At 38.1% G+C, this 20,919-nt stretch overlaps 1 gene segment (V, D, J or C); it reads left to right on the forward strand.

The window, feature by feature from the left end:
- The first annotated feature begins 6,132 nt into the window (after nucleotides 1-6,132).
- Nucleotides 6,133-6,939, forward strand: LOC128649631 (Ig kappa chain V region 3547-like). The segment is given in 2 exon segments: nucleotides 6,133-6,222; nucleotides 6,428-6,939. Coding segments are annotated over 2 exon segments (438 nt in total).
- Nucleotides 6,940-20,919: the final 13,980 nt, after the last annotated feature.

Genomic DNA, 20,919 nt, shown 5'->3' on the forward strand with positions numbered 1-20,919 from the left:
TTTCTGGAGCACTATATGACAGCAGTTTTGCAAGAATGTTACCCATTTACAAGAGCACTAGAGGGCAGCACTATTTCCTGTCATGTTGTGCTCCAGATGTCTACCTAGGTATCTCTTCAACAACAAAAAATCCTGGGAACGATGCAAATTTGATAATAGAAGTAAACTGGAAACTATTTTACAACTGTTTACTCATATACAATTATACAAGTATGTCCTATGTCCTCCATGTGCCCCCTTAAACGTTCTCTGTATCCAGTGAATGGTAGCCATGTGTTTAAAGGGCTGTGAAACCCAAAAACATATTTTGTGATTCAGACAGAGCATACAATATAAAAGTTTCCATTTCTATTATCAAACTGACTTTGTTCCTATGATATTCTTTAATAAAGAGATACCTAGGTAGGCATCTGGAGCACTTCATGGCAATAAATAGCGCTGCCATCTAGTGTTCTTGCAAATGGGTAACATTCTTGCAAAACTGCTGCCATATAGTGCTGTAGAAATAGGCAAGTTCCTAAGCATACATCCCTGCTTTTAAACAAGAGATAGAGAACAAAGAACATTTGACAATAGAAGTAAAATAGAAAGTTGTTTAAAACCACATGCTTTATCTGAATCCTGAAATAAAATGTTTGTGTGTCATATACCTTTAAATACATGGATACCATTCACTGGGGGGGCACATTGTGGCAATATGACACTGAGTTTCATTGCAAGATGTTGGCCAATGCTTTGCTTTCACTTGAATATGCAACTCTGGACTAGGTTAGGTCAGGAGAGATCTACTTTACTAGAATGGGCCAGAAGGCCGGTAGATTTTGTTCTTTTCACGTAACCGCAAATGTAGAAGGGAATGTTTGAGATTTTAAGGGAAACAAGGGCCAGCTGCTCCTTGCATCACATATGCAGATACTGTGGGGGCAGAATTCAGGCTGCAACTGTACAAAAATGTGTGAGCAGAGCATGAACAAATCACATTGTAAAAGTATAGCTGGAATTAAGAGAGCCTACTCCTCTGAGGGTGAATGATGGTTGTTTGGGTATCTGGATTATTGGACAGCACATTTAGTACTGTTCAGCCTCAGCTATAGTTTTGTGATACCAATCAGTCAAGCTGTCATGGGATCCACAATTCATAGAAACCTTAAAGGGACATTAAACTCAAACATTTTCTTTTATGAATTTAGATAGAGCATACAGATGCACTGTAAACAACTTACTTCTATTATTAATTTTGCTTAATTTTCTTGGAATCCTTTCTTGAGGAAACAGTGATGCACTACTGAGAACTAGCTGAACGGATTGGTTAGCCAATCACAAGAGGCAAATATGTGCAGCCACTAGTGATGTCGCGAACCTAAAAATTTCGGTTCGCGAACGGCGGACTCGAACTTCCGCAACTGTTCGCGAACGGGCGAACCGCCATTGACTTCAATAGGCAGGCGAAATTTAAAACCAACAGGGACTCTTTCTGGCCACAATAGTGATGGAAAAGTTGTTTCAAGGGGACTAACACCTGGACTGTGGCATGCCGGAGGGGGATCCATGGCAAAACTCCCATGGAAAATTACATAGTTGATGCAGACTCTGGTTTTAAGCCATAAAGGGCATAAATCACCTAACATTCCTAAATTGTTTGGAATAACATGCTTTAAAACATCAGGTATGATGTTGTATCGATCAGGTAGTGTAAGGGTTACGCCCGCTTCACAGTGACAGACCAAACTCCCCGTTTAAAGGTACAGTCTACACCAGAATTTTTATTGTTTTAAAAGATAGATAATCCCTTTATTAACCATTTCCCAGTTTTGCATAACTAACACATTTATATGTGTTTATGTTACAACAGATATGAGTGGTGGCACTGTGGGCAAGTGGGCCTGGCACACACGCTGGCAGGCAGCCAACTGCAATTAGATTACACTAGCAGACTGATGTTTAACAGTCAAAAAAGTTTTTTTTTTTTAAATTTACACTACTGTTACAACAGATATGAGTGGTGGCACTGTGGGCAAGTGGGCCTGGCACACACGCTGGCAGGCAGGCAACTGCAATTAGATTACACTAGCAGACTGATGTTTCACAGTCAAAAAAGTTTTTTTTTTTAAATTTACACTACTGTTACACCAGATATGAGTGGTGGCACTGTGGGCAAGTGGGCCTGGCACACACGCTGGCAGGCAGGCAAGCAACTGCAATTAGATTACACTAGCAGACTGATGTTTAACAGTCAAAAAAGTTTAGTTTTTTTTAAATTTACACTTCTGTTACAACAGCTATGAGTGGTGGCGCTGGCAGACAGGCAACTGCAATTAGATTACACTAGCAGACTGATGTTTAAAAGTCAAAAAAGTTTAGGTTTTTTTAAATTTACACTTCTGTTACAACAGCTATGAGTGGTGGCACTGCAGGCAGGCAACTGCAATTAGATTACACTAGCAGACTGATGTTTCACAGTCAAAATTATACAGGCAAAAAAAAAAAAAAAAAGACTGATGTTCTAGCCCTAAAAAGGGCTTTTTGGGGTGCTGTCCTTACAGCAGAGATCAGATGAGTCCTTCAGGATTGTAGTGGACACTGAATACAGTAGCCTAGCTATCAATTTCCCTATAAAATCAGCAGCAGCTACACTATCCCTCCTCTCACTAAGAATGCAGGATCAGAATGAATCTAAAATGGCTGCTGTCCAGGAGCTGGGAGGGTCTGGGAGGGAGTGTCTGCTGCTGATTGGCTGAAATGTGTCTGCAGACTGTGAGATACAGGGTCAAAGTTTACTCAATGATGACGAATAGGGGGCGGATCGTACATCGCATATGTTCGCCCGCCGCGGTGAACGCGAACAAGCTATGTTCGCCGGGAACTATTCGCCGGTGAACTATTCGCAACATCACTAGCAGCCACCAATCAGTACCTAGCTTCATGCACCGGAGCCTATCTAGATATGCTTTTCAACAATGGATACCAAGACGCAAATTAGGTCAAATAATTAAATTGGAAAGTTGTTTGAAAATTTTTGGGTTTCATGTATCTTTAAGTCAGCTTATCAGTTTCCAATGAGAAGTTGACAAAAGAGGTGACCATGGGTACGAACTTGATTTGAATTCTCCTCTTTTTCAGATTTAGTAGAATCCCTATGTGTGCTGATCCCGGAAAAAAAAATTGAAGTTTTGCTTAAAACAGCACCTTTCTTATATAATAGGGTGTTCATGGAATGATTCCAAGAATACGGTAATCCAGCTGGAGAGGTGGTGACAGCAAAAATTATTTATTGCATATCACAAAGACTAGAAAACAGGTGCTGTTTCGGGAGACAATCCTTTAGTCATGCCATGCCATGCCAAACAATCACATTACAATGACTTATATACACTACATTATATCATTGTGCAATGATAAATGCTAAGAGCGTATGATGTCGACATTTAACAAGGTCGAGAGGACATGATTCGCTACAGCAAATCATATCCGCTCGCCTTTTAATAAATCTACCCCTAAGAGTAAAGGCTGCAATGCGGTGCGAGGCGAAGCAGCTGCTTTGCACCGCACCGTGTCGCATCGCATTGCATCGCATCGCTTCTGAAGTTCGAATATTTCATCTCTGAGCACTCAGCTACGCGACCTGATGCAGCAGAGTACTCAGAGATGAAAAGGCAGGACACACTGAGAGCGCACAACAGCATCTACACGCTGCGCCGCCGCTCCGGTTGCATTGTGTCACACCCTTAAATTAGAAAGTTGCTTAAAATTCCATGCTCTATCTGAATCATGAAAGAAAAAGTTTGGGTTTCATATCCCTTTAATAGACATAATTTTGAAATGTTTTTGCTATATTGTAGTTAAGTTGGATATTTAATTTTGCTACTAATAAAAAAATTAAAGATGTTAGATGTCAGCGCAGACATTGGTTACTATATATTTTCCCCTTAGAATAAAACTGCCTTTTTTATGCATTTTGAAAGAATCATCTGCAATATGGAATGTTGTTTTAAAGGGCAGACTCTTTAAAATAAGGGGTTGCATGATTTTTTAGGTTGTATGGGGTCCAACATATTGGCTCCAGAAAATGCCCCAACCCCCAACCTTTAAAGATAAGAGCACTTCCTTATCTAGTTTGATGTCACAAATTAGAACAACTATGAAGGGTCCTTTGGTCCATCTATATTCTTGCACTATACTAATGGCGATATTTTAAAGAAGCCCACGATTAATAGGCCTATGACTATAATGTGCCAGGTTTTTCTTAATACAGCTAGTTTTTAATTAATTAATGTACCCCACTTACACCAATTTCTAAAACTGATAAATGTATTAAAGGCCAAAAACATTTACATTAGTGACAACATACAAAAACTTTTCCTATTCTAGCTACTCTGTACAACAATATAAATTATAGGCCCGATGTACTAATCCATAGGCAGACAAGGTTTCCAACTTGGGAACATGTCTGCCCATCTTCATGGTGCGCGGGCAGGGGACACTGTACATCTGCTACTATTACACAAGCATTTGCTTATGCAGCCCTGCCCCTGTTCTCTCACTACCTGACAAGTTTGTGCTGAGTGATTTATTTCTGTCATCTCTGGGGTAACTGCTGCTTCTTATATTGCGGCATGCAGCCTGTCCCGAAAGGGATCAAAAAAAGATGTCTGTGTATATGTGTGTGTGTCTGTATGTGTGAGTGAGTGTGTGTGTATATGTGTATGTGTGAGTGAGTGTGTGTGTATATGTGTATGTGTAAGTGAGTGTGTGTGTATATGTGTATGTGTGTGTGTGTGTATATGTGTATATGTGTGTGTATGTGCATGTGTATATGTGTGAGTGTATGTTTGTATGTTTGAGTGTGTATGTGCGCGTGTGTGTGTGTGAACGTATGGTTCCTCTGCCTGTAACTGATACGTTATTTCCTACTTCAGTGACGATTCAGGCTGTATCATGCCCCCTTTGGCGTCCAAAACCAGGGGTGTTATTATTTACTTGCTGGATGTCAAAGGGGGCACAATACAATTAGTATTGTCGGAAATAGAGTATCCATTACAGGTGTAGGAACCAGCGTCATATATGAAGACATGAAAGTGTAATTATTAAAAAGATTAAGCATTTACAAAGCCTTTCATGAATTAAAGTCCCCATCTTTTACTTTATGATTACATATGATTACACAAATGTTAAAGTTTACCATCACTTTAAGTAGTTTTTAGCTTCTGTGATGAAATTTGGGTAAAATATAGTACTATATAGATACTCCTTTATTTGTGTATGCAATTTAATTAATATCCAGCGCCCTCACTACTAATTGAACTGCGAAATACCATCTTCCAGAATACTCAGACTGTGAAGGGTAATTTATGTTGAAGTTTGATACAAATAAATATTCTCTGTATTCTGATCACTGTGTCTGTGAACCAATAGGAACAACAGATGTGCTCTGTCATAGTTAGGTCACTACATGAGTGTGGTGCATCTTTACCTTATGCACACTAGCACGGCACAGCTCTAAGCTTCTTAGGGGCTTCATGATCTAAACCTCTCCGCTCTAATATATCTCATCAGTACAGCGAGGTCCCTTAAAGACTTTTATATAGGCGATTTTTCTCTTGAGATTTGTTTATCTGTCTATGGGGAGTTCTGGATGTGAAGGAGAGACAAGTTTATTGCAAAATAATGCTCAGAAAAAGCCCCCAAAAATTTGGCGAGATTCCTCCCCATGCGGGCGAATTTTTGATCATCAGGCCCTTAATGAGAAATAACAATTGTAACCATTTCCTTCAAAGTTAAGAAAAACAAATGTTCTGCAACAGTTTTTTCTAACATACCCACTACAGGACACCAATTAAACCTAATTGTACCCCTACAAAACTTTATTATTTATCTCATTGTTTAACTTTTCATTTGTAACAAACATTTTTTGTTTTTTTAAATAAATGAATAAATAAGCTTACACATGATTTTCCAATCAGAGAATAATTTTACTCTCATTACAATAAATAAACCATAATATTTATTATATGAATCTTGCAGTAAGTTTGTTAGACCACAAGTTTCACTGAATTTGCATTTAAACAAATAAAGAACCAATATACTTATTATTTGTCTGTATGTAGTGTTGCTTTATGCCATTCTACACTTTGCTTCTGTATTAGTTAAGAGAATTTTTAACCCTGATCATCGTCAAAATGCAGATCATTGTGTCCATATTATGTGCAATGCTGCTGGTATCATGTATGTATAACTCTTTAGTGTATGTGTGTGATATGTTAGATAGAATTTATCATCAGAGTTGTTTATCTTGTGTGAGATTTTAGATGTTATTTAACTTTATTATGAAATATGCTGGTAATGTTAGGTGCTTTAATAATTATATTCTACAGAAGAGAAAGCTTTAATCAGTGTAATTATTAATCTCTGTATTCTATGTCTCATCCAGATACAGGTTCTGTTTCTGTTACTCTGACACCTTCAGTTAATTATGTTGCTGTTGGACAAACTGCTACTTTTACCTGTCAGGTGGGAATTAAGGACCAATATCGGGTGCGTTTCTTCAAACAATCTCCTGGAGAAATTCCTAAAAAAATTCTGAGCTTTCATCATAATCTCACCTCCCCTTATTATCCACCTGGAGTTAATTCATCTCATTATAGCTCCACTGTAAGCAGCTCTGGTACAGAGTATCAGCTCATCATTACCAGTGCAGAAGCTACAGATACAGCTGTTTATTATTGTGCTAAGGGGTTCCAAGACAAACATTATGAATATCACAGTGATACATCCCATAGCAATAACCTCTTAGCAACACTACACGGCAACATGTTGTTGTGAAATACAGTTCATTACATTTTACACATTAACATTGTTTTCCCTAAATGTAATATTAGATTTCTGATACATTTTACCTATTTATTTACACTAAAGTTACTTGTATAAAATGTTATAAATTTTCATGACTATTTTATTTAGGCTACTAGCTATAGTTTTTCTTAAGCATTAATGTAAAGATGGTGATGACTCTAAGCATACATAGATGCTATGGTATTGCAGTACTGATCTAAACTTCAATGCAAATAGACATTCAGAATTACCACCGTTAACAAAAAACACTATGGGCCAGATTACAAGTGGTGAGCTAAATTACTTTATTGCTCATATGTTAACTGCCCTTAAAGTAAAAAACTATAGCAGTCAGGTTAGTGTGCGTATTAAAAGTTAAAAGTAAATAGTTAGCTTGCGAGCCAAAGACCGATGCACGCTAATTCAGGACTTTCGATACTACTAACAGTTATCACTTGTGCTCTAACACGACACCGCGTTAGACCAACTGTGCTAAACCTGAAGTGAGTGAGAAAACTTTAGATTCCAATGTTGACATAGAAAAAAATTTCCTATTTCTTTTAAAATATTTATTTCTATATATTTTTTTTATAAAATATATATCTAAACCTATATATCTATATGAATATATATAGATATAGCTAGATAGATAGATGATAGATAGTTATAGATATAGGGCCAGATTATGATATTGGGTTTTACCAATCGTTTGCACGCAGGTTAAATTGTGCTGGTATTACAAGTTGAAAGTAAATGTGATCACTTGAGCGCAGATCATGTTAATGCTCATCAGGGGGTCGATCCGATAAAAATCGTCGCCCGCAAAAGCCGGCGACGCCAATATTTACGCTGATTTGGTATCACATATACGGCGTAACCTAGAAGTTACGCGCGTATATTTCTGCCGTCGCCCGTAGTTTTTTGGGCCATAGGCAGGTATACCAAACCAGCGCAGTTTGGTATCCAATATGCAGCGTAAGGACTTACGTGGCGAAAATGGAGAAAACTTACTCCATTTTCACCTCGCCACAAAAAGCAGCCGTAAGAAGCCTTACGCTGACTATTGGAGCCCCGTAACTCCCTAAACTAACTAGAAAATAAACCTAACACCTAACGCATGCGCAATGTCTATCTCCCTGTCAACCGCGATCTGCTAAATAAAACCTAACACCTAACGCATGCGCAATGTCTATCTACCTGTCAACTGCGATCCCCCCCCCCGAAATTCCTAATAAAGTTATTAACCCCTAAACCGCCGCTCCCGGACCCCGCCGCCATCTACATAAACTAACCCCCTACTGTGAGCCCCTAAAACCGCCGCCATCTACCTTATCTATCCCCTAATTAGAACCCCTTACACCGCTGTCATCTACCTTATCTATCCCCTAATCTGACCCCTTACACCGCCGCCACCTATATAAAAATTATTAACCCCTAATCTAATCCCCCTATACCGCCGCCAGCTATATTAATATTATTAACCCCTAATGTAAGCCCCTTACACCGCCGCCATCTCTATTAAAATGATTAACCCCTAATTTAATCTACCTACCCCGCCGCCAGCTATATTACCTATATTAACCCTAAGTATATTATAGTTAATATAGGTATTACATTATATATATTAACTATATTAACCCTAATTATATTAGGGTTAATATAGTTAATATAGTTACTATAGTATTTATATTAACTATATTAACTCTATCTAACCCTAACACCCCTAACTAAATTTATATTAAATTAATCTAATTCATTTATAAACTAAAATATTCCTATTTAAATCTAAATACATACCTATAAAATAAACCCTAAGATAGCTACAATATAATTAATAATTACATTGTAGCTATGTTAGGGTTAATATTTATTTTACAGGTAAATTGTTAATTATTTTAACTAGGTATAATAGATATTAAATAGTTATTAACTATTTAATATCTACCTAGTTAAAATAATTACCCAATTACCTGTAAAATAAATCCTAACCTAAGTTACAAATACACCTACACTATCAATAAATTTAATAAACTACAAACATCTATCTAAAAATACAATTAAATTAACTAAACTAAATTACAAAAAAAAAAAAACACTAAATTACAAAAAATAAAAAAAAGATTACAAGATTTTTAAGCTAACTACACCTATTCTAAGCCCCCTAATAAAATAATAAACCCCCAAAATAAAAAAAAATCCCTGCCCTATTCTAAATTAAACAAATTTCAAAGCTCTTTACCTTACCAGCCCTTAAAAGGGCCTTTTGTGGGGCATGCCCCAAAGAATTCAGCTCTTTTGCATACAAATACAATCCCCCCCCCCATTACAACCCACCACCCATATACCCCTATTCTAAAACCACCCAAACCCCCCTTAAAAAAGCCTAACACTACCCCCCTGAAGATCTCCCTACCTTGTCTTCACCACACCGGGCCGAACTCCTGATCCGATCCGGGCGATGTCTTCCTCCAAGCGGCAAAGAAGAATTCTTCCTCCGGCGATGTCTTCCTCCAAGCGGCAAAGAAGAATTCTTCCTCCGAACAGCCAATCAGATTGAGCTCGCATTCTATTGGCTGATCGGAACAGCCAATAGAATGCGAGCTCAATCTGATTGGCTGATTGGATCAGCCAATCGGATTGAACTTGAATCTGATTGGCTGATTCAATCAGCCAATCAGATTTTTCTAACTTAATTCCGATTGGCTGATAGAATCCTATCAGCCAATCGGAATTCGGCGGACGCCATCTTGGATGACGTCATTTAAAGGTACCTCATTCGTAGTACAGCAGTCGGCCGGGATGGATGCTCCGTGGCGGCGGAGCGAAGAAAGAAGATTGAAGATGCCGCCGGAAGAATGAAGACTTTGCTGCCGCTTGGAGGAAGACGTCGCCGGAGGAAGAATTCTTCTTTGCCGCTTGGAGGAAGACATCGCCGGAGGAAGAATTCTTCTTTGCCGCTTGGAGGAAGACATCGCCCGGATCGGATCAGGAGTTCGGCCCGGTGTGGTGAAGACAAGGTAGGGAGATCTTCAAGGGGGTAGTGTTAGGCTTTTTTAAGGGGGGTTTGGGTGGTTTTAGAATAGGGGTATGTGGGTGGTGGGTTGTAATGGGGGGGGGATTGTATTTGTATGCAAAAGAGCTGAATTCTTTGGGGCATGCCCCACAAAAGGCCCTTTTAAGGGCTGGTAAGGTAAAGAGCTTTGAAATTTGTTTAATTTAGAATAGGGCAGGGAATTTTTTTTATTTTGGGGGTTTATTATTTTATTAGGGGGCTTAGAATAGGTGTAATTAGCTTAAAAATCTTGTAATCTTTTTTTTATTTTTTGTAATTTAGTGTTTGTTTTTTTTGTAATTTAGTTAATTTAATTGTATTTTTAGATAGATGTTTGTAGTTTATTAAATTTATTTATAGTGTAGGTGTATTTGTAACTTAGGTTAGGATTTATTTTACAGGTAATTGGGTAATTATTTTAACTAGGTAGATATTAAATAGTTAATAACTATTTAATATCTATTATACCTAGTTAAAATAATTAACAATTTACCTGTAAAATAAATATTAACCCTAACATAGCTACAATGTAATTATTAATTATATTGTAGCTATCTTAGGGTTTATTTTATAGGTAAGTATTTAGATTTAAATAGGAATATTTTAGTTTATAAATGAATTAGATTAATTTAATATAAATTTAGTTAGGGGTGTTAGGGTTAGATAGAGTTAATATAGTTAATATAAATACTATAGTAACTATATTAACTATATTAACCCTAATATAATTAGGGTTAATATAGTTAATATATATAATGTAATACCTATATTAACTATAATATACTTAGGGTTAATATAGGTAATATAGCTGGCGGCGGGGTAGGTAGATTAAATTAGGGGTTAATCATTTTAATAGAGATGGCGGCGGTGTAAGGGGCTTACATTAGGGGTTAATAATTTTAATATAGATGGCGGCGGTGTTAGGGGCTCACTTTAGGGGGTTATAGATATAATATAGCTGGCGGCGGGGTACGGGAGCGGCGGTTTAGGGGTTAATAACTTTATTAGGTTGCGGCGGGGTACAGGAGCGGCGGTTTAGGGGTTAATAGCTTTTTTATTGTTAGACTAGTGAGGGGGGATAGCGGATAGAGGGTTAGACGTGTCGGGCTATGTTAGGGAGGCGTGTTAGACTTGTCGGGCTATGTTAGGGAGGCGTGTTAGACAGTGCGGGTGTTTTAGACTTTAGTCAGGTTTTATAGGCGCCGGCAGTTTCTAACGTGGCGCAAGTCACTGGCGACGCCAGAAATTTGTACTTGCGCAGATTTCTGGACATCGCTGGTTTGTCAGACTTACGGCACGTTAGCATCTGACGGCGACTTATATGGGATAGCTCGAGTTGCGAGCTGAAACTGCGGGCGACGCCGGTTCCCTCGCTTGCGCCGCAAACTGCGATCTATATCGGATCGCGCCCCAGGTTAGCGCGTCCTCAGGGCTATAGTTAACTGTTTTGAAAAACAAAAAGTGTCACAAAACACATAAAAAATACATTGCAAAGTAGAGTTACACCCATAGTAAAACTATCTAATAAAAATTATTTAAAAAATTATTGCACACAAAAGTTATAAGTGCTCAGGTGTTAGGGAAAAAAGGCAGACAAAGGACTTAGAGATTCATTCATATACATATCTAATGATGTATATGTATGTATTTATAAATGTCTATATATGTGTACATATGTATTTATATATTTATATGTGTATATATGTATACAGACATATATACACATATAAAATCATAAATACAAATGTACACACATATAGACATATGTATAAGTGCATTGGAGCCCTTTGCAGATAAATAGGTGAAAACATGTAAAAATATATTAATGCAATATTCATATTTTTCTTTCATGATTCAGACACAGAATACAATTTTTAACAACATTCCTATTTACTTCTATTATCTAATTTGCTTCATTGTTTAGATATTCTTTGCTGAAGAAATAGCAATGCATATGGGTGAGCCAATCACACAAAGCATCTACGTGTAGCTACCAATCAGCAGCTACTGAGCCTATCTAGATATGCTTTTCAACAAAGGATATTAAGAGATTGAAGCAAATTAGACAATAGAAGTAAATTGAAATGTTGTTTAAAATTGCACGCTCTTTCTTAATCATGAAAGAAAAATATTGGATTTAGTGTCCCTTTAATAAAGTTATATACTGTGTATTTACTGTAAATATTTCACATTTCGATGTTCTGCACATAAGAATATGTTCTATATATTTATAAATAGATATACCTATATATATATATATATATATATATATATATATATATTTATATATATATATAGCTGTATATATCTATACCTATATATAATTAAGTATATATATCAGTGTACCCATGATGCGTGCAAAAGGTTTTATTCTAGGGCAATTAGCACTATAGCGAAAGTGTTAAATAGTGCTCAACTTGTAATCTGGCCAATAGTGTATGTACAGATATATATAGAAATATTTATTTAAATATAAAAACATTTGAATTTAAAGTAATTCTATTCAAAACACATAAAACACATTAAAAATGAATAAAAATGGTATTGCATATATATATATATAGTAACAAGGGAGAGCACTTTCACTCAGTATATCAACTGCCAGGGTGCTAGTGTAATTAAATATAGCTGAACACAAAACAGGTCTTTCCAAAAAAATCTTTGACTGTGAAAGCAGTGACGTTTCGGGGACAAAGTATCCCCTTCCTCAGACACAGTGTATACAAAGTGCAAACAATATATAGCAAACATTACACAAACCCCATCCCCCAATTAGGACCAAAAAAACACCATAAGGTAGTCATGGAAACCACCCAATCACATAGTAAATAAATATAGTGTGTAATTAATTACAGCAAAGCTAATGCACAAATCTGTCTGAGCTTCATAATAAGTGCATGTGAATGAGATATATGTGACATGTATCATGTAACTAGAACAATATGGTCTGCATGAGAGAACAGGCACAATATAGAGGAACAGGCAAACAATGAAATGTACATTAGCATGTTAGCATGCGTATCTTACTTTGACCGCAACTTAATCACTATACAGCAAATTTCATATACTATACAGACAATGCGAGAAAACCTGTTATACATAAATAGCGCTCTGTAAAACATAATCAGAAAACATCATCCAAGTACTTCCTGAAAGGGCACATGCCTACTAGGCCCAATCAGCAGCCAGCATCAGTGTTGCGATGGCAACGCACCGTTCACTGCCAAAGTGCTCATAATAGTAAAAGGAAGACCCAATCGATAACGCAGATCCAATGGGCGCTGCGTGGTCACAGCAAACCAAGGCCACTGTGCTACAAAAAACATGTTAATGGCATTAATCAAATGAGCACATAATGAAATGGCTAAACATTGGCTAACCCTAAGGATATATATCCCCATGTATAGTATGCATTGACAAACATATTACTAGATCCAAAACAAAGTAATGTGTGTATAAAAACATAATCTGTGTATAGTACGGATAAGAGCCTATGACAAGAGGAAACAATTAACGTTAAACTCAAATGCATACACAATACAAACTAGTAGAGGCAAATACAGTGTTATCAAAACTATCACCTAGATTACGAGTTTCGCGTTAACAGCGGTGCGGTGCTAACGAGCAGTTTAAGCTCACCGCTCACTTGCAGACTAGGGTTGCCACCCGTCCCTTAAAATACAGAACACTTATAAGTTACACATGCTGCAGGGTGTGCAGGGAGGAGTATGAATAGTGCTGTCCAGAAACACAATACATGTTCCACCCTGCAGCATGTGTAACTCATAAGTGTCCAGGAAAACATGGCTGAGGTGGCAACCCTAGACAACGCTGGTATTACGGGTCTTTAGAAACCCGACGTTAGCCGCAAAAAAGTGAGCGGAGAGCAAAATTTTGCTCCACATCTCACCTCAATACCAGCGCTGCTTACGGTAGCGGTGAGCTGGCTAAACGTGCTCGTGCACGATTTCCCCATAGGAATCAATGGGGGAGAGCCAGCTGAAAAAAAACTAACACCTGCAAAAAAGCAACGTTCAGCTTCTAACGCAGCCCCATTGATTCCTATGGGGAAATACTTTTATGTCTACACCTAATACACTAACATGAACCCAGAGTCTAAATACCCCTAATCTTACACTTATTAACCCCTAATCTGCTGCTCCGGACATCGCCGCCACCTACATTATACTTATGAACCCCTAATCTGCCGCCCCCAACATCGCCGAACCCTACATTATATTTATTAACCCCTAATCTGCCGCCCCCAATGTCGCCGCAACCTAACTACATTTATTAACCCCTAATCTGCCGCCCACAACGTCGCCACCACTATAATAAAGTTATTAACCCCTAAACCTAAGTCTAACCCTAACTCCTCCCTAACTTAAATTTAATTAAAATAAATCTAAATAAAATGAATACAATTCACTAAATAATTCCTATTTAAAACTAAATACTTACCTGTACAATAAACCCTAAGCTAGCTACAATATAACTAATAGTTACATTGTAGCTATCTTAGGGTTTATTTTTATTTTACAGGCAACTTTGTATTTATTTTAACTAGGTAGAATAGTTATTAATCCCCCTAATAAAATAAAAAAGCCCCCCAAAATAATAAAAAGCCCTACCCTATACTAAATTACAAATAGCCCTTAAAAGGGCCATTTGCGGGGCATTGCCCCAAAGTAATCAGCTCTTTTACCTGTAAAACAAAGTACAATACCCCCCCAACATTAAAACCCACCACCCACACACCCAACTCTACTCTAAAACCCACCCAATCCCCCCTTAATAAAACCTAACACTAACCCCTTGAATATCACCCTACCTTGAGAAGTCTTCACCCAACCGGGCCGAAGTCCTCAACAAAGCCGGGTGAAGTGGTTCTCGTCTGACTTCGTTGAGGCCTTCGGCCCGGTTGGGTGAAGACTTCTCAAGGTAGGGTGATCTTCAAGGGGTTAGTGTTAGGTTTTATTAAGGGGCGATTGGGTGGGTTTTAGAGTAGGGTTGGGTGTGTGGGTGGTGGGTTTTAATGTTGGCTGGTATTGTACTTTTTTACCGGTAAAAGAGCTGATTACTTTGGGGCAATGCCCCGCAAAAGGCCCTTTTAAGGGGTATTTGTAATTTAGTATAGGGTAGGGCTTTTTATTATTATGGGGGGCTTTTTTATTTTATTAGGGGGATTAGATTAGGTGTAATTAGTTTAAAAATCTTGTAATTATTTTATTATTTTCTGTAATTTAGTGGGGGGGTTTTCGTACTTTAGATAATTGTATTTAATTGTATTTAATTGTAGTTAATTTAGGGAATTAATTTAATTATAGTGTAGTGTTAGGTCTAATTGTAACTTAGGTTAGGTTTCATTTTACAGGTAAATTTGTCTTTATTTTAACTAGGTAGCTATTAAATAGTTAATAACTATTTAATAACTATTCTACCTAGTTAAAATAAATACAAAGTTGCCTGTAAAATAAAAATAAATCCTAAGCTAGCTACAATGCAACTATTAGTTATATTGTAGCTATCTTACGCCTAGATTTAGAGTTTTGCGGCCAAAGGGGTGCGTTAGCTACGCGTGCTTTTTTCTGGCCGCAGCTTTTAAATACCGCTGGTATTTAGAGTTCACAGAAGGGCTGCGTTAGGCTCCAAAAAAGGAGCGTAGAGCATATTTACCGCAACTTCAACTCTCGATACCAGCGGTGCTTACGGACGCGGCCAGCTTCAAAAACGTGCTCGTGCACGATTCCCCCATAGGAAACAATGGGGCAGTTTGAGCTGAAAAAAAACCTAACACCTGCAAAAAAGCAGCGTTCAGCTCCTAACGCAGCCCCATTGTTTCCTATGGGGAAACACTTCCTAAGTCTGCACCTAACACCCTAACATGTACCCCGAGTCTAAACACCCCTAACCTTACACTTATTAACCTCTAATCTGCCGACCCCGCTATCGCTGACTCCTGCATTTTATTATTAACCCCTAATCTGCCGCTCCGTATACCGCCGCAGCCTACATTATCCCTATGTACCCCTAATCTGCTGCCCCTAACACCGCCGACCCCTATATTATATTTATTAACCCCTAATCTGCCCCCCACAACGTCGCCGCCAGCTACCTACAATAATTAACCCTTAATCTGCCGACCGCATCTCACCGCTATTATAATAAAGTTATTAACCCCTAATCCGCCTCACTCCTGCCTCAATAACCCTATAAGAAATAGTATTAACCCCTAATCTGCCCTCCCTAACATCGCCGACACCTAACTTCAATTATTAACCCCTAATCTGCCGACCGGATCTCGCCGCTACTCTAATAAATGGATTAACCCCTAAAGCTAACTCTAACCCTAACACCCCCCTAAGTTAAATATAATTTAAATCTAACGAAATAAATTAACTCTTATTAAATAAATTATTCCTATTTAAAGCTAAATACTTATCTGTAAAATAAACCCTAATATAGTTACAATATAAATAATAATTATATTATAGCTATTTTAGGATTAATATTTATTTTACAGGCAACTTTGTATTTATTTTAACCAGGTACAATAGCTATTAAATAGTTAAGAACTATTTAATAGCTAAAATTACAAAATTACCTGTAAAATAAATCCTAACCTAAGTTACAATTAAACCTAACACTACACTATCAATAAATTAATTAAATACAATACCTACAATTATCTACAATTAAACCTAACACTATCAATAAATTAATTAAATACAATATCTACAAATAAATACAATTAAATAAACTAACTAAAGTACAAAAAATAAAAAAGAACCAAGTTACAAAAAATAAAAAAATATTTACAAACATTAGAAAAATATTACAACAATTTTAAACTAATTACACCTACTCTAAGCCCCCTAATAAAATAACAAAGCCCCCCAAAATAAAAAAAATGCCCTACCCTATTCTAAAATTAAAATAGAAAAGCTCTTTTACCTTACCAGCCCTGAAAAGGGCCCTTTGCGGGGCATGCCCCAAAGAATTCAGCTCTTTTGCCTGTATAAAAAAACATACAATACCCCCCCCCAACATTACAACCCACCACCCACATACCCCTAATCTAACCCAAACCCCCCTTAAATAAACCTAACACTAAGCCCCTGAAGATCTCCCTACCTTGTCTTCACCTCACCGAGTCCCGATCTGTCCAGAAGAGCCTCCGATGTCTTGATCCAAGCCCAAGCGGGGGGCTGAAGAGTGACGTCCATCCTCGGGCTGAAGTCTGGATCCAAGCAGCGGCTGAAGAAATCCATCATCGGGCTGAAGTCGGAAGTCCATCATCGGGATGAAGTCTTCTATCAAGCAGCATCTTCAATCTTCTTTCTTCCGGAGCGGAGCAGAGCCATCTTCTTCCCAGCCGACGCGGATCCATCCTCTTCTAACGACGCCTACTCGCCGAATGACAATTCCTTTAAATGACGTCATCCAAGATGGCGTCCCTCGAATTCCGATTGGCTGATAGGATTCTATCAGCCAATCGGAATTAAGGTAGGAATATTCTGATTGGCTGATGGAATCAGCCAATCAGATTCAAGTTCAATTCGATTGGCTGATCCAATCAGCCAATCAGATTGAGCTTGCATTCTATTGGCTGATCAGAACAGCCAATAGAATGCGAGCTCAATCTGATTGGCTGATCCAATCAGCCAATCGGATTGAACTTGAATCTGATTGGCTGATTCCATCAGCCAATCAGAATTTTCCTACCTTAATTCCGATTGGCTGATAGAATCCTATCAGCCAATCGGAATTCGAGGGACGCCATCTTGGATGACGTCCCTTAAAGGAACCTTCATTCTTCAGTTGGACGTCAGAAGAAGAGGATGGATCCGCGTCGGAGGTCTTCAAGATGGAGCCGTTCGTCATCGGATGAAGATAAAAGATGCCGCTTGGATCAAGATGGTTGCCGGTCCGGATCTCCTCTTCTTCCCGGATAGGATGAAGACTTTGGAGCCTCTTCTGGACCTCTTCAGCCACCGCTTGATAGAAGACTTCAGCCGGATTATGGATCGCCAGCCCCCGCTTGGGCTTGGATGAAGATTTCAGAGGCTTGGATCAAGACTTCGGAGGACGGATCGGTGAACCTGGTATGGTGAAGATAAGGTAGGAAGATCTTCAGGGGCTTAGTGTTAGGTTTATTTAAGGGGGGTTTGGGTTAGATTAGGGGTATGTGGGTGGTGGGTTGTAATGTTGGGGGGGGGTATTGTATGTTTTTTTTTACAGGCAAAAGAGCTGAATTATTTGGTGCATGCCCCGCAAATGGCCCTTTTCAGGGCTGGTAAGGTAAAAGAGCTTTGAACTTTTTTAATTTAGAATAGGGTAGGGCATTTTTTTATTTTGGGGGTCTTTGTTATTTTATTAGGGGGCTTAGAGTAGGTGTAATTAGTTTAAAATTGTTGTAATATTTTTCTAATGTTTGTAAATATTTTTTTATTTTTTGTAACTTAGTTCTTTTTTATTTTTTGTACTTTAGTTAGTTTATTTAATTGTATTTATTTGTAGCTATTGTATTTAATTTATTTAATGATAGTGTAGTGTTAGGTTTAATTGTAACTTAGGTTAGGATTTATTTTACAGGTAATTTTGTTATTATTTTAACTATTTTAGCTATTAAATAGTTATTAACTATTTAATAGCTATTGTACCTGGTTAAAATAAATACAAAGTTGCCTGTAAAATAAATATTAATCCTAAAATAGCTACAATATAATTATTCGTTATATTGTAGCTATATTAGGGTTTATTTTACAGGTAAGTATTTAGTTTAAAATAGGAATAATTTATTTAATAATAGTTAATTTATTTCGTTAGATTTAAATTATATTTAACTTAGGGGGGTGTTAGTGTTAGGGTTAGACTTAGCTTTAGGGGTTAATACATTTATTATAGTAGCGGTGAGGTGCGGTCGGCAGATTAGGGGTTAATTATTGTAGGTAGCTGGCGGCGACGTTGTGGGGGGCAGATTAGGGGTTAATAAATATAATATAGGGGTCGGCGGTGTTAGGGGCAGCAGATTAGGGGTACATAAGGATATCGTAGGTGGCAGCGCTTTGCGGTCGGCAGATTAGGGGTTAATTATTGTAGGTAGCTGGTGGCGACGTTGTGGGGGGCAGATTAGGGGTTAATAAATATAATATAGGGGTCGGCGGTGTTAGGGGCAGCAGATTAGGGGTACATAAGGATAACGTAGGTGGCGGCGCTTTGCGGTCGGCAGATTAGGGGTTAATTATTGTAGGTAGCTGGCGGCGACGTTGTGGGGGGCAGGTTAGGGGTTAATAAATATAATATAGGGGTCGGCGGTGTTAGGGGCAGCAGATTAGGGGTACATAAGGATAACGTAGGTGGCGGTCGGCAGATTAGGGGTTAAAAAAATGTAATCGAGTGGCGGCGATGTGGGGGGGCCTCGGTTTAGGGGTGCATAGGTAGTTTATGGGTGTTAGTGTACTTTAGAGCACAGTAGTTAAGAGCTTTATGAACCGGCGTTAGCCCAAAAAGCTCTTAACTCCTGTTTTTTTTCTGCGGCTGGAGTTTTGTCGTTAGATTTCTAACGCTCACTTCAGCCAAGACTCAAAATACCGGCGTTAGAAAGATCCCATTGAAAAGATAGGATACGCAAATGGCGTAGGGGGATCTGCGGTATGGAAAAGTCGCGGCTGGAAAGTGAGCGTTAGACCCTTTCCTGACTGACTCCAAATACCAGCGGGCGGTAAAAACCAGCGTTAGGAGCCTCTAACGCTGGTTTTCACGGCTACCGCCCAACTCTAAATCTAAGCGTTAGGGTTTATTTTATAGGTAAGTATTTAGTTTTAAATAGGAATTATTTAGTTAATTGTAGTAATTTTATTTAGATTTATTTAAATTATATTTAAGTTAGGAGGTGTTAGGGTTAGACTTAGGTTTAGGGGTTAATACATTTAATATAGTGGCGGCAACGTTGGGGGCGGCAGATTAGGGGTTAATAAATGTAGGTAGGTGGCGGCGATGTTAGGGACGGCAGATTAGGGGTTAATAAAATGTAACTAATGTTTGCGAGGCGGGAGTGTGGCAGTTTAGGGGTTAATATATTTATTATAGTGTTTGTGATGTGGGAGGGCCTTGGTTTAGGGGTTAATAGGTAGTTTATGGGTGTTAGTGTACTTTTTAGCACTTTAGTTAAGCGTTTTATGCTACAGCGTTAGACCATAAAACTCTTAACTACTGACTCTAAAATGCGGTACCAGGCTTGACAGGAGAGGGTCTACCGCTCACTTTTTGGAAGACTTGTAATACCGGCGTTATGCAAGTCCCATTGAAAAAATAGGATACGCAATTGACTTAAGTGGATTTGCGGTATATTCGAGTCTGGCCAAAAAAGTGAGCGGTACACCTGTACCTTCAAGACTCGTAATACCAGCGGGCGTTAAAAAGCAGCGTTGGGACCTCTCAACGCTGCTTTTTAACCCTAACGCACAACTCGTAATCTAGCCGTATGTGAGGGAAACAAACCACTCATGTTTAATGCATTATGCCCCAAATTGAATTGTTAGGGAAGTTATCCTAAAACCAAAATATACTGCAAGAGAATAATCGTCTAATGGAAATAAGTGATGTACCAAATCTAGTATACAATTGATACTGACCTATTATGTATAATAAAAATGGAGCCTATGACAAGAGGATATAGTGGACCCTAAACTCAAAAATGTATACCAAAATATACTGCAAGGGGATAATCGTCTATTGGAAATAAATAATGTACCAAATCTAGTACATGATTAATACTAACCTATTATGTATAATCTAAAATGGAGCCTATGACAAGAGGATATAGTGGACCCTAAACTCAAAATTTTATACCAATGGTTTTGGACTCTCATTAGATTTAAAACAGACGTGGACCCTCATTATTGATGACAAGATAGTCCCAAAGTCATAAGTCGTGGTGGTGACAGAAATAGAATATTTCTGCAAACAGAAGCGAGGTGTATCTATCGCCTGAACACTGTGCAACCTAATGGACTCAATACTGCCATAGACTGGCA

Source organism: Bombina bombina, chromosome 2 (genome assembly GCF_027579735.1).
Source record: "Bombina bombina isolate aBomBom1 chromosome 2, aBomBom1.pri, whole genome shotgun sequence".
In the NCBI taxonomy this organism is placed as follows: domain Eukaryota; kingdom Metazoa; phylum Chordata; class Amphibia; order Anura; family Bombinatoridae; genus Bombina; species Bombina bombina.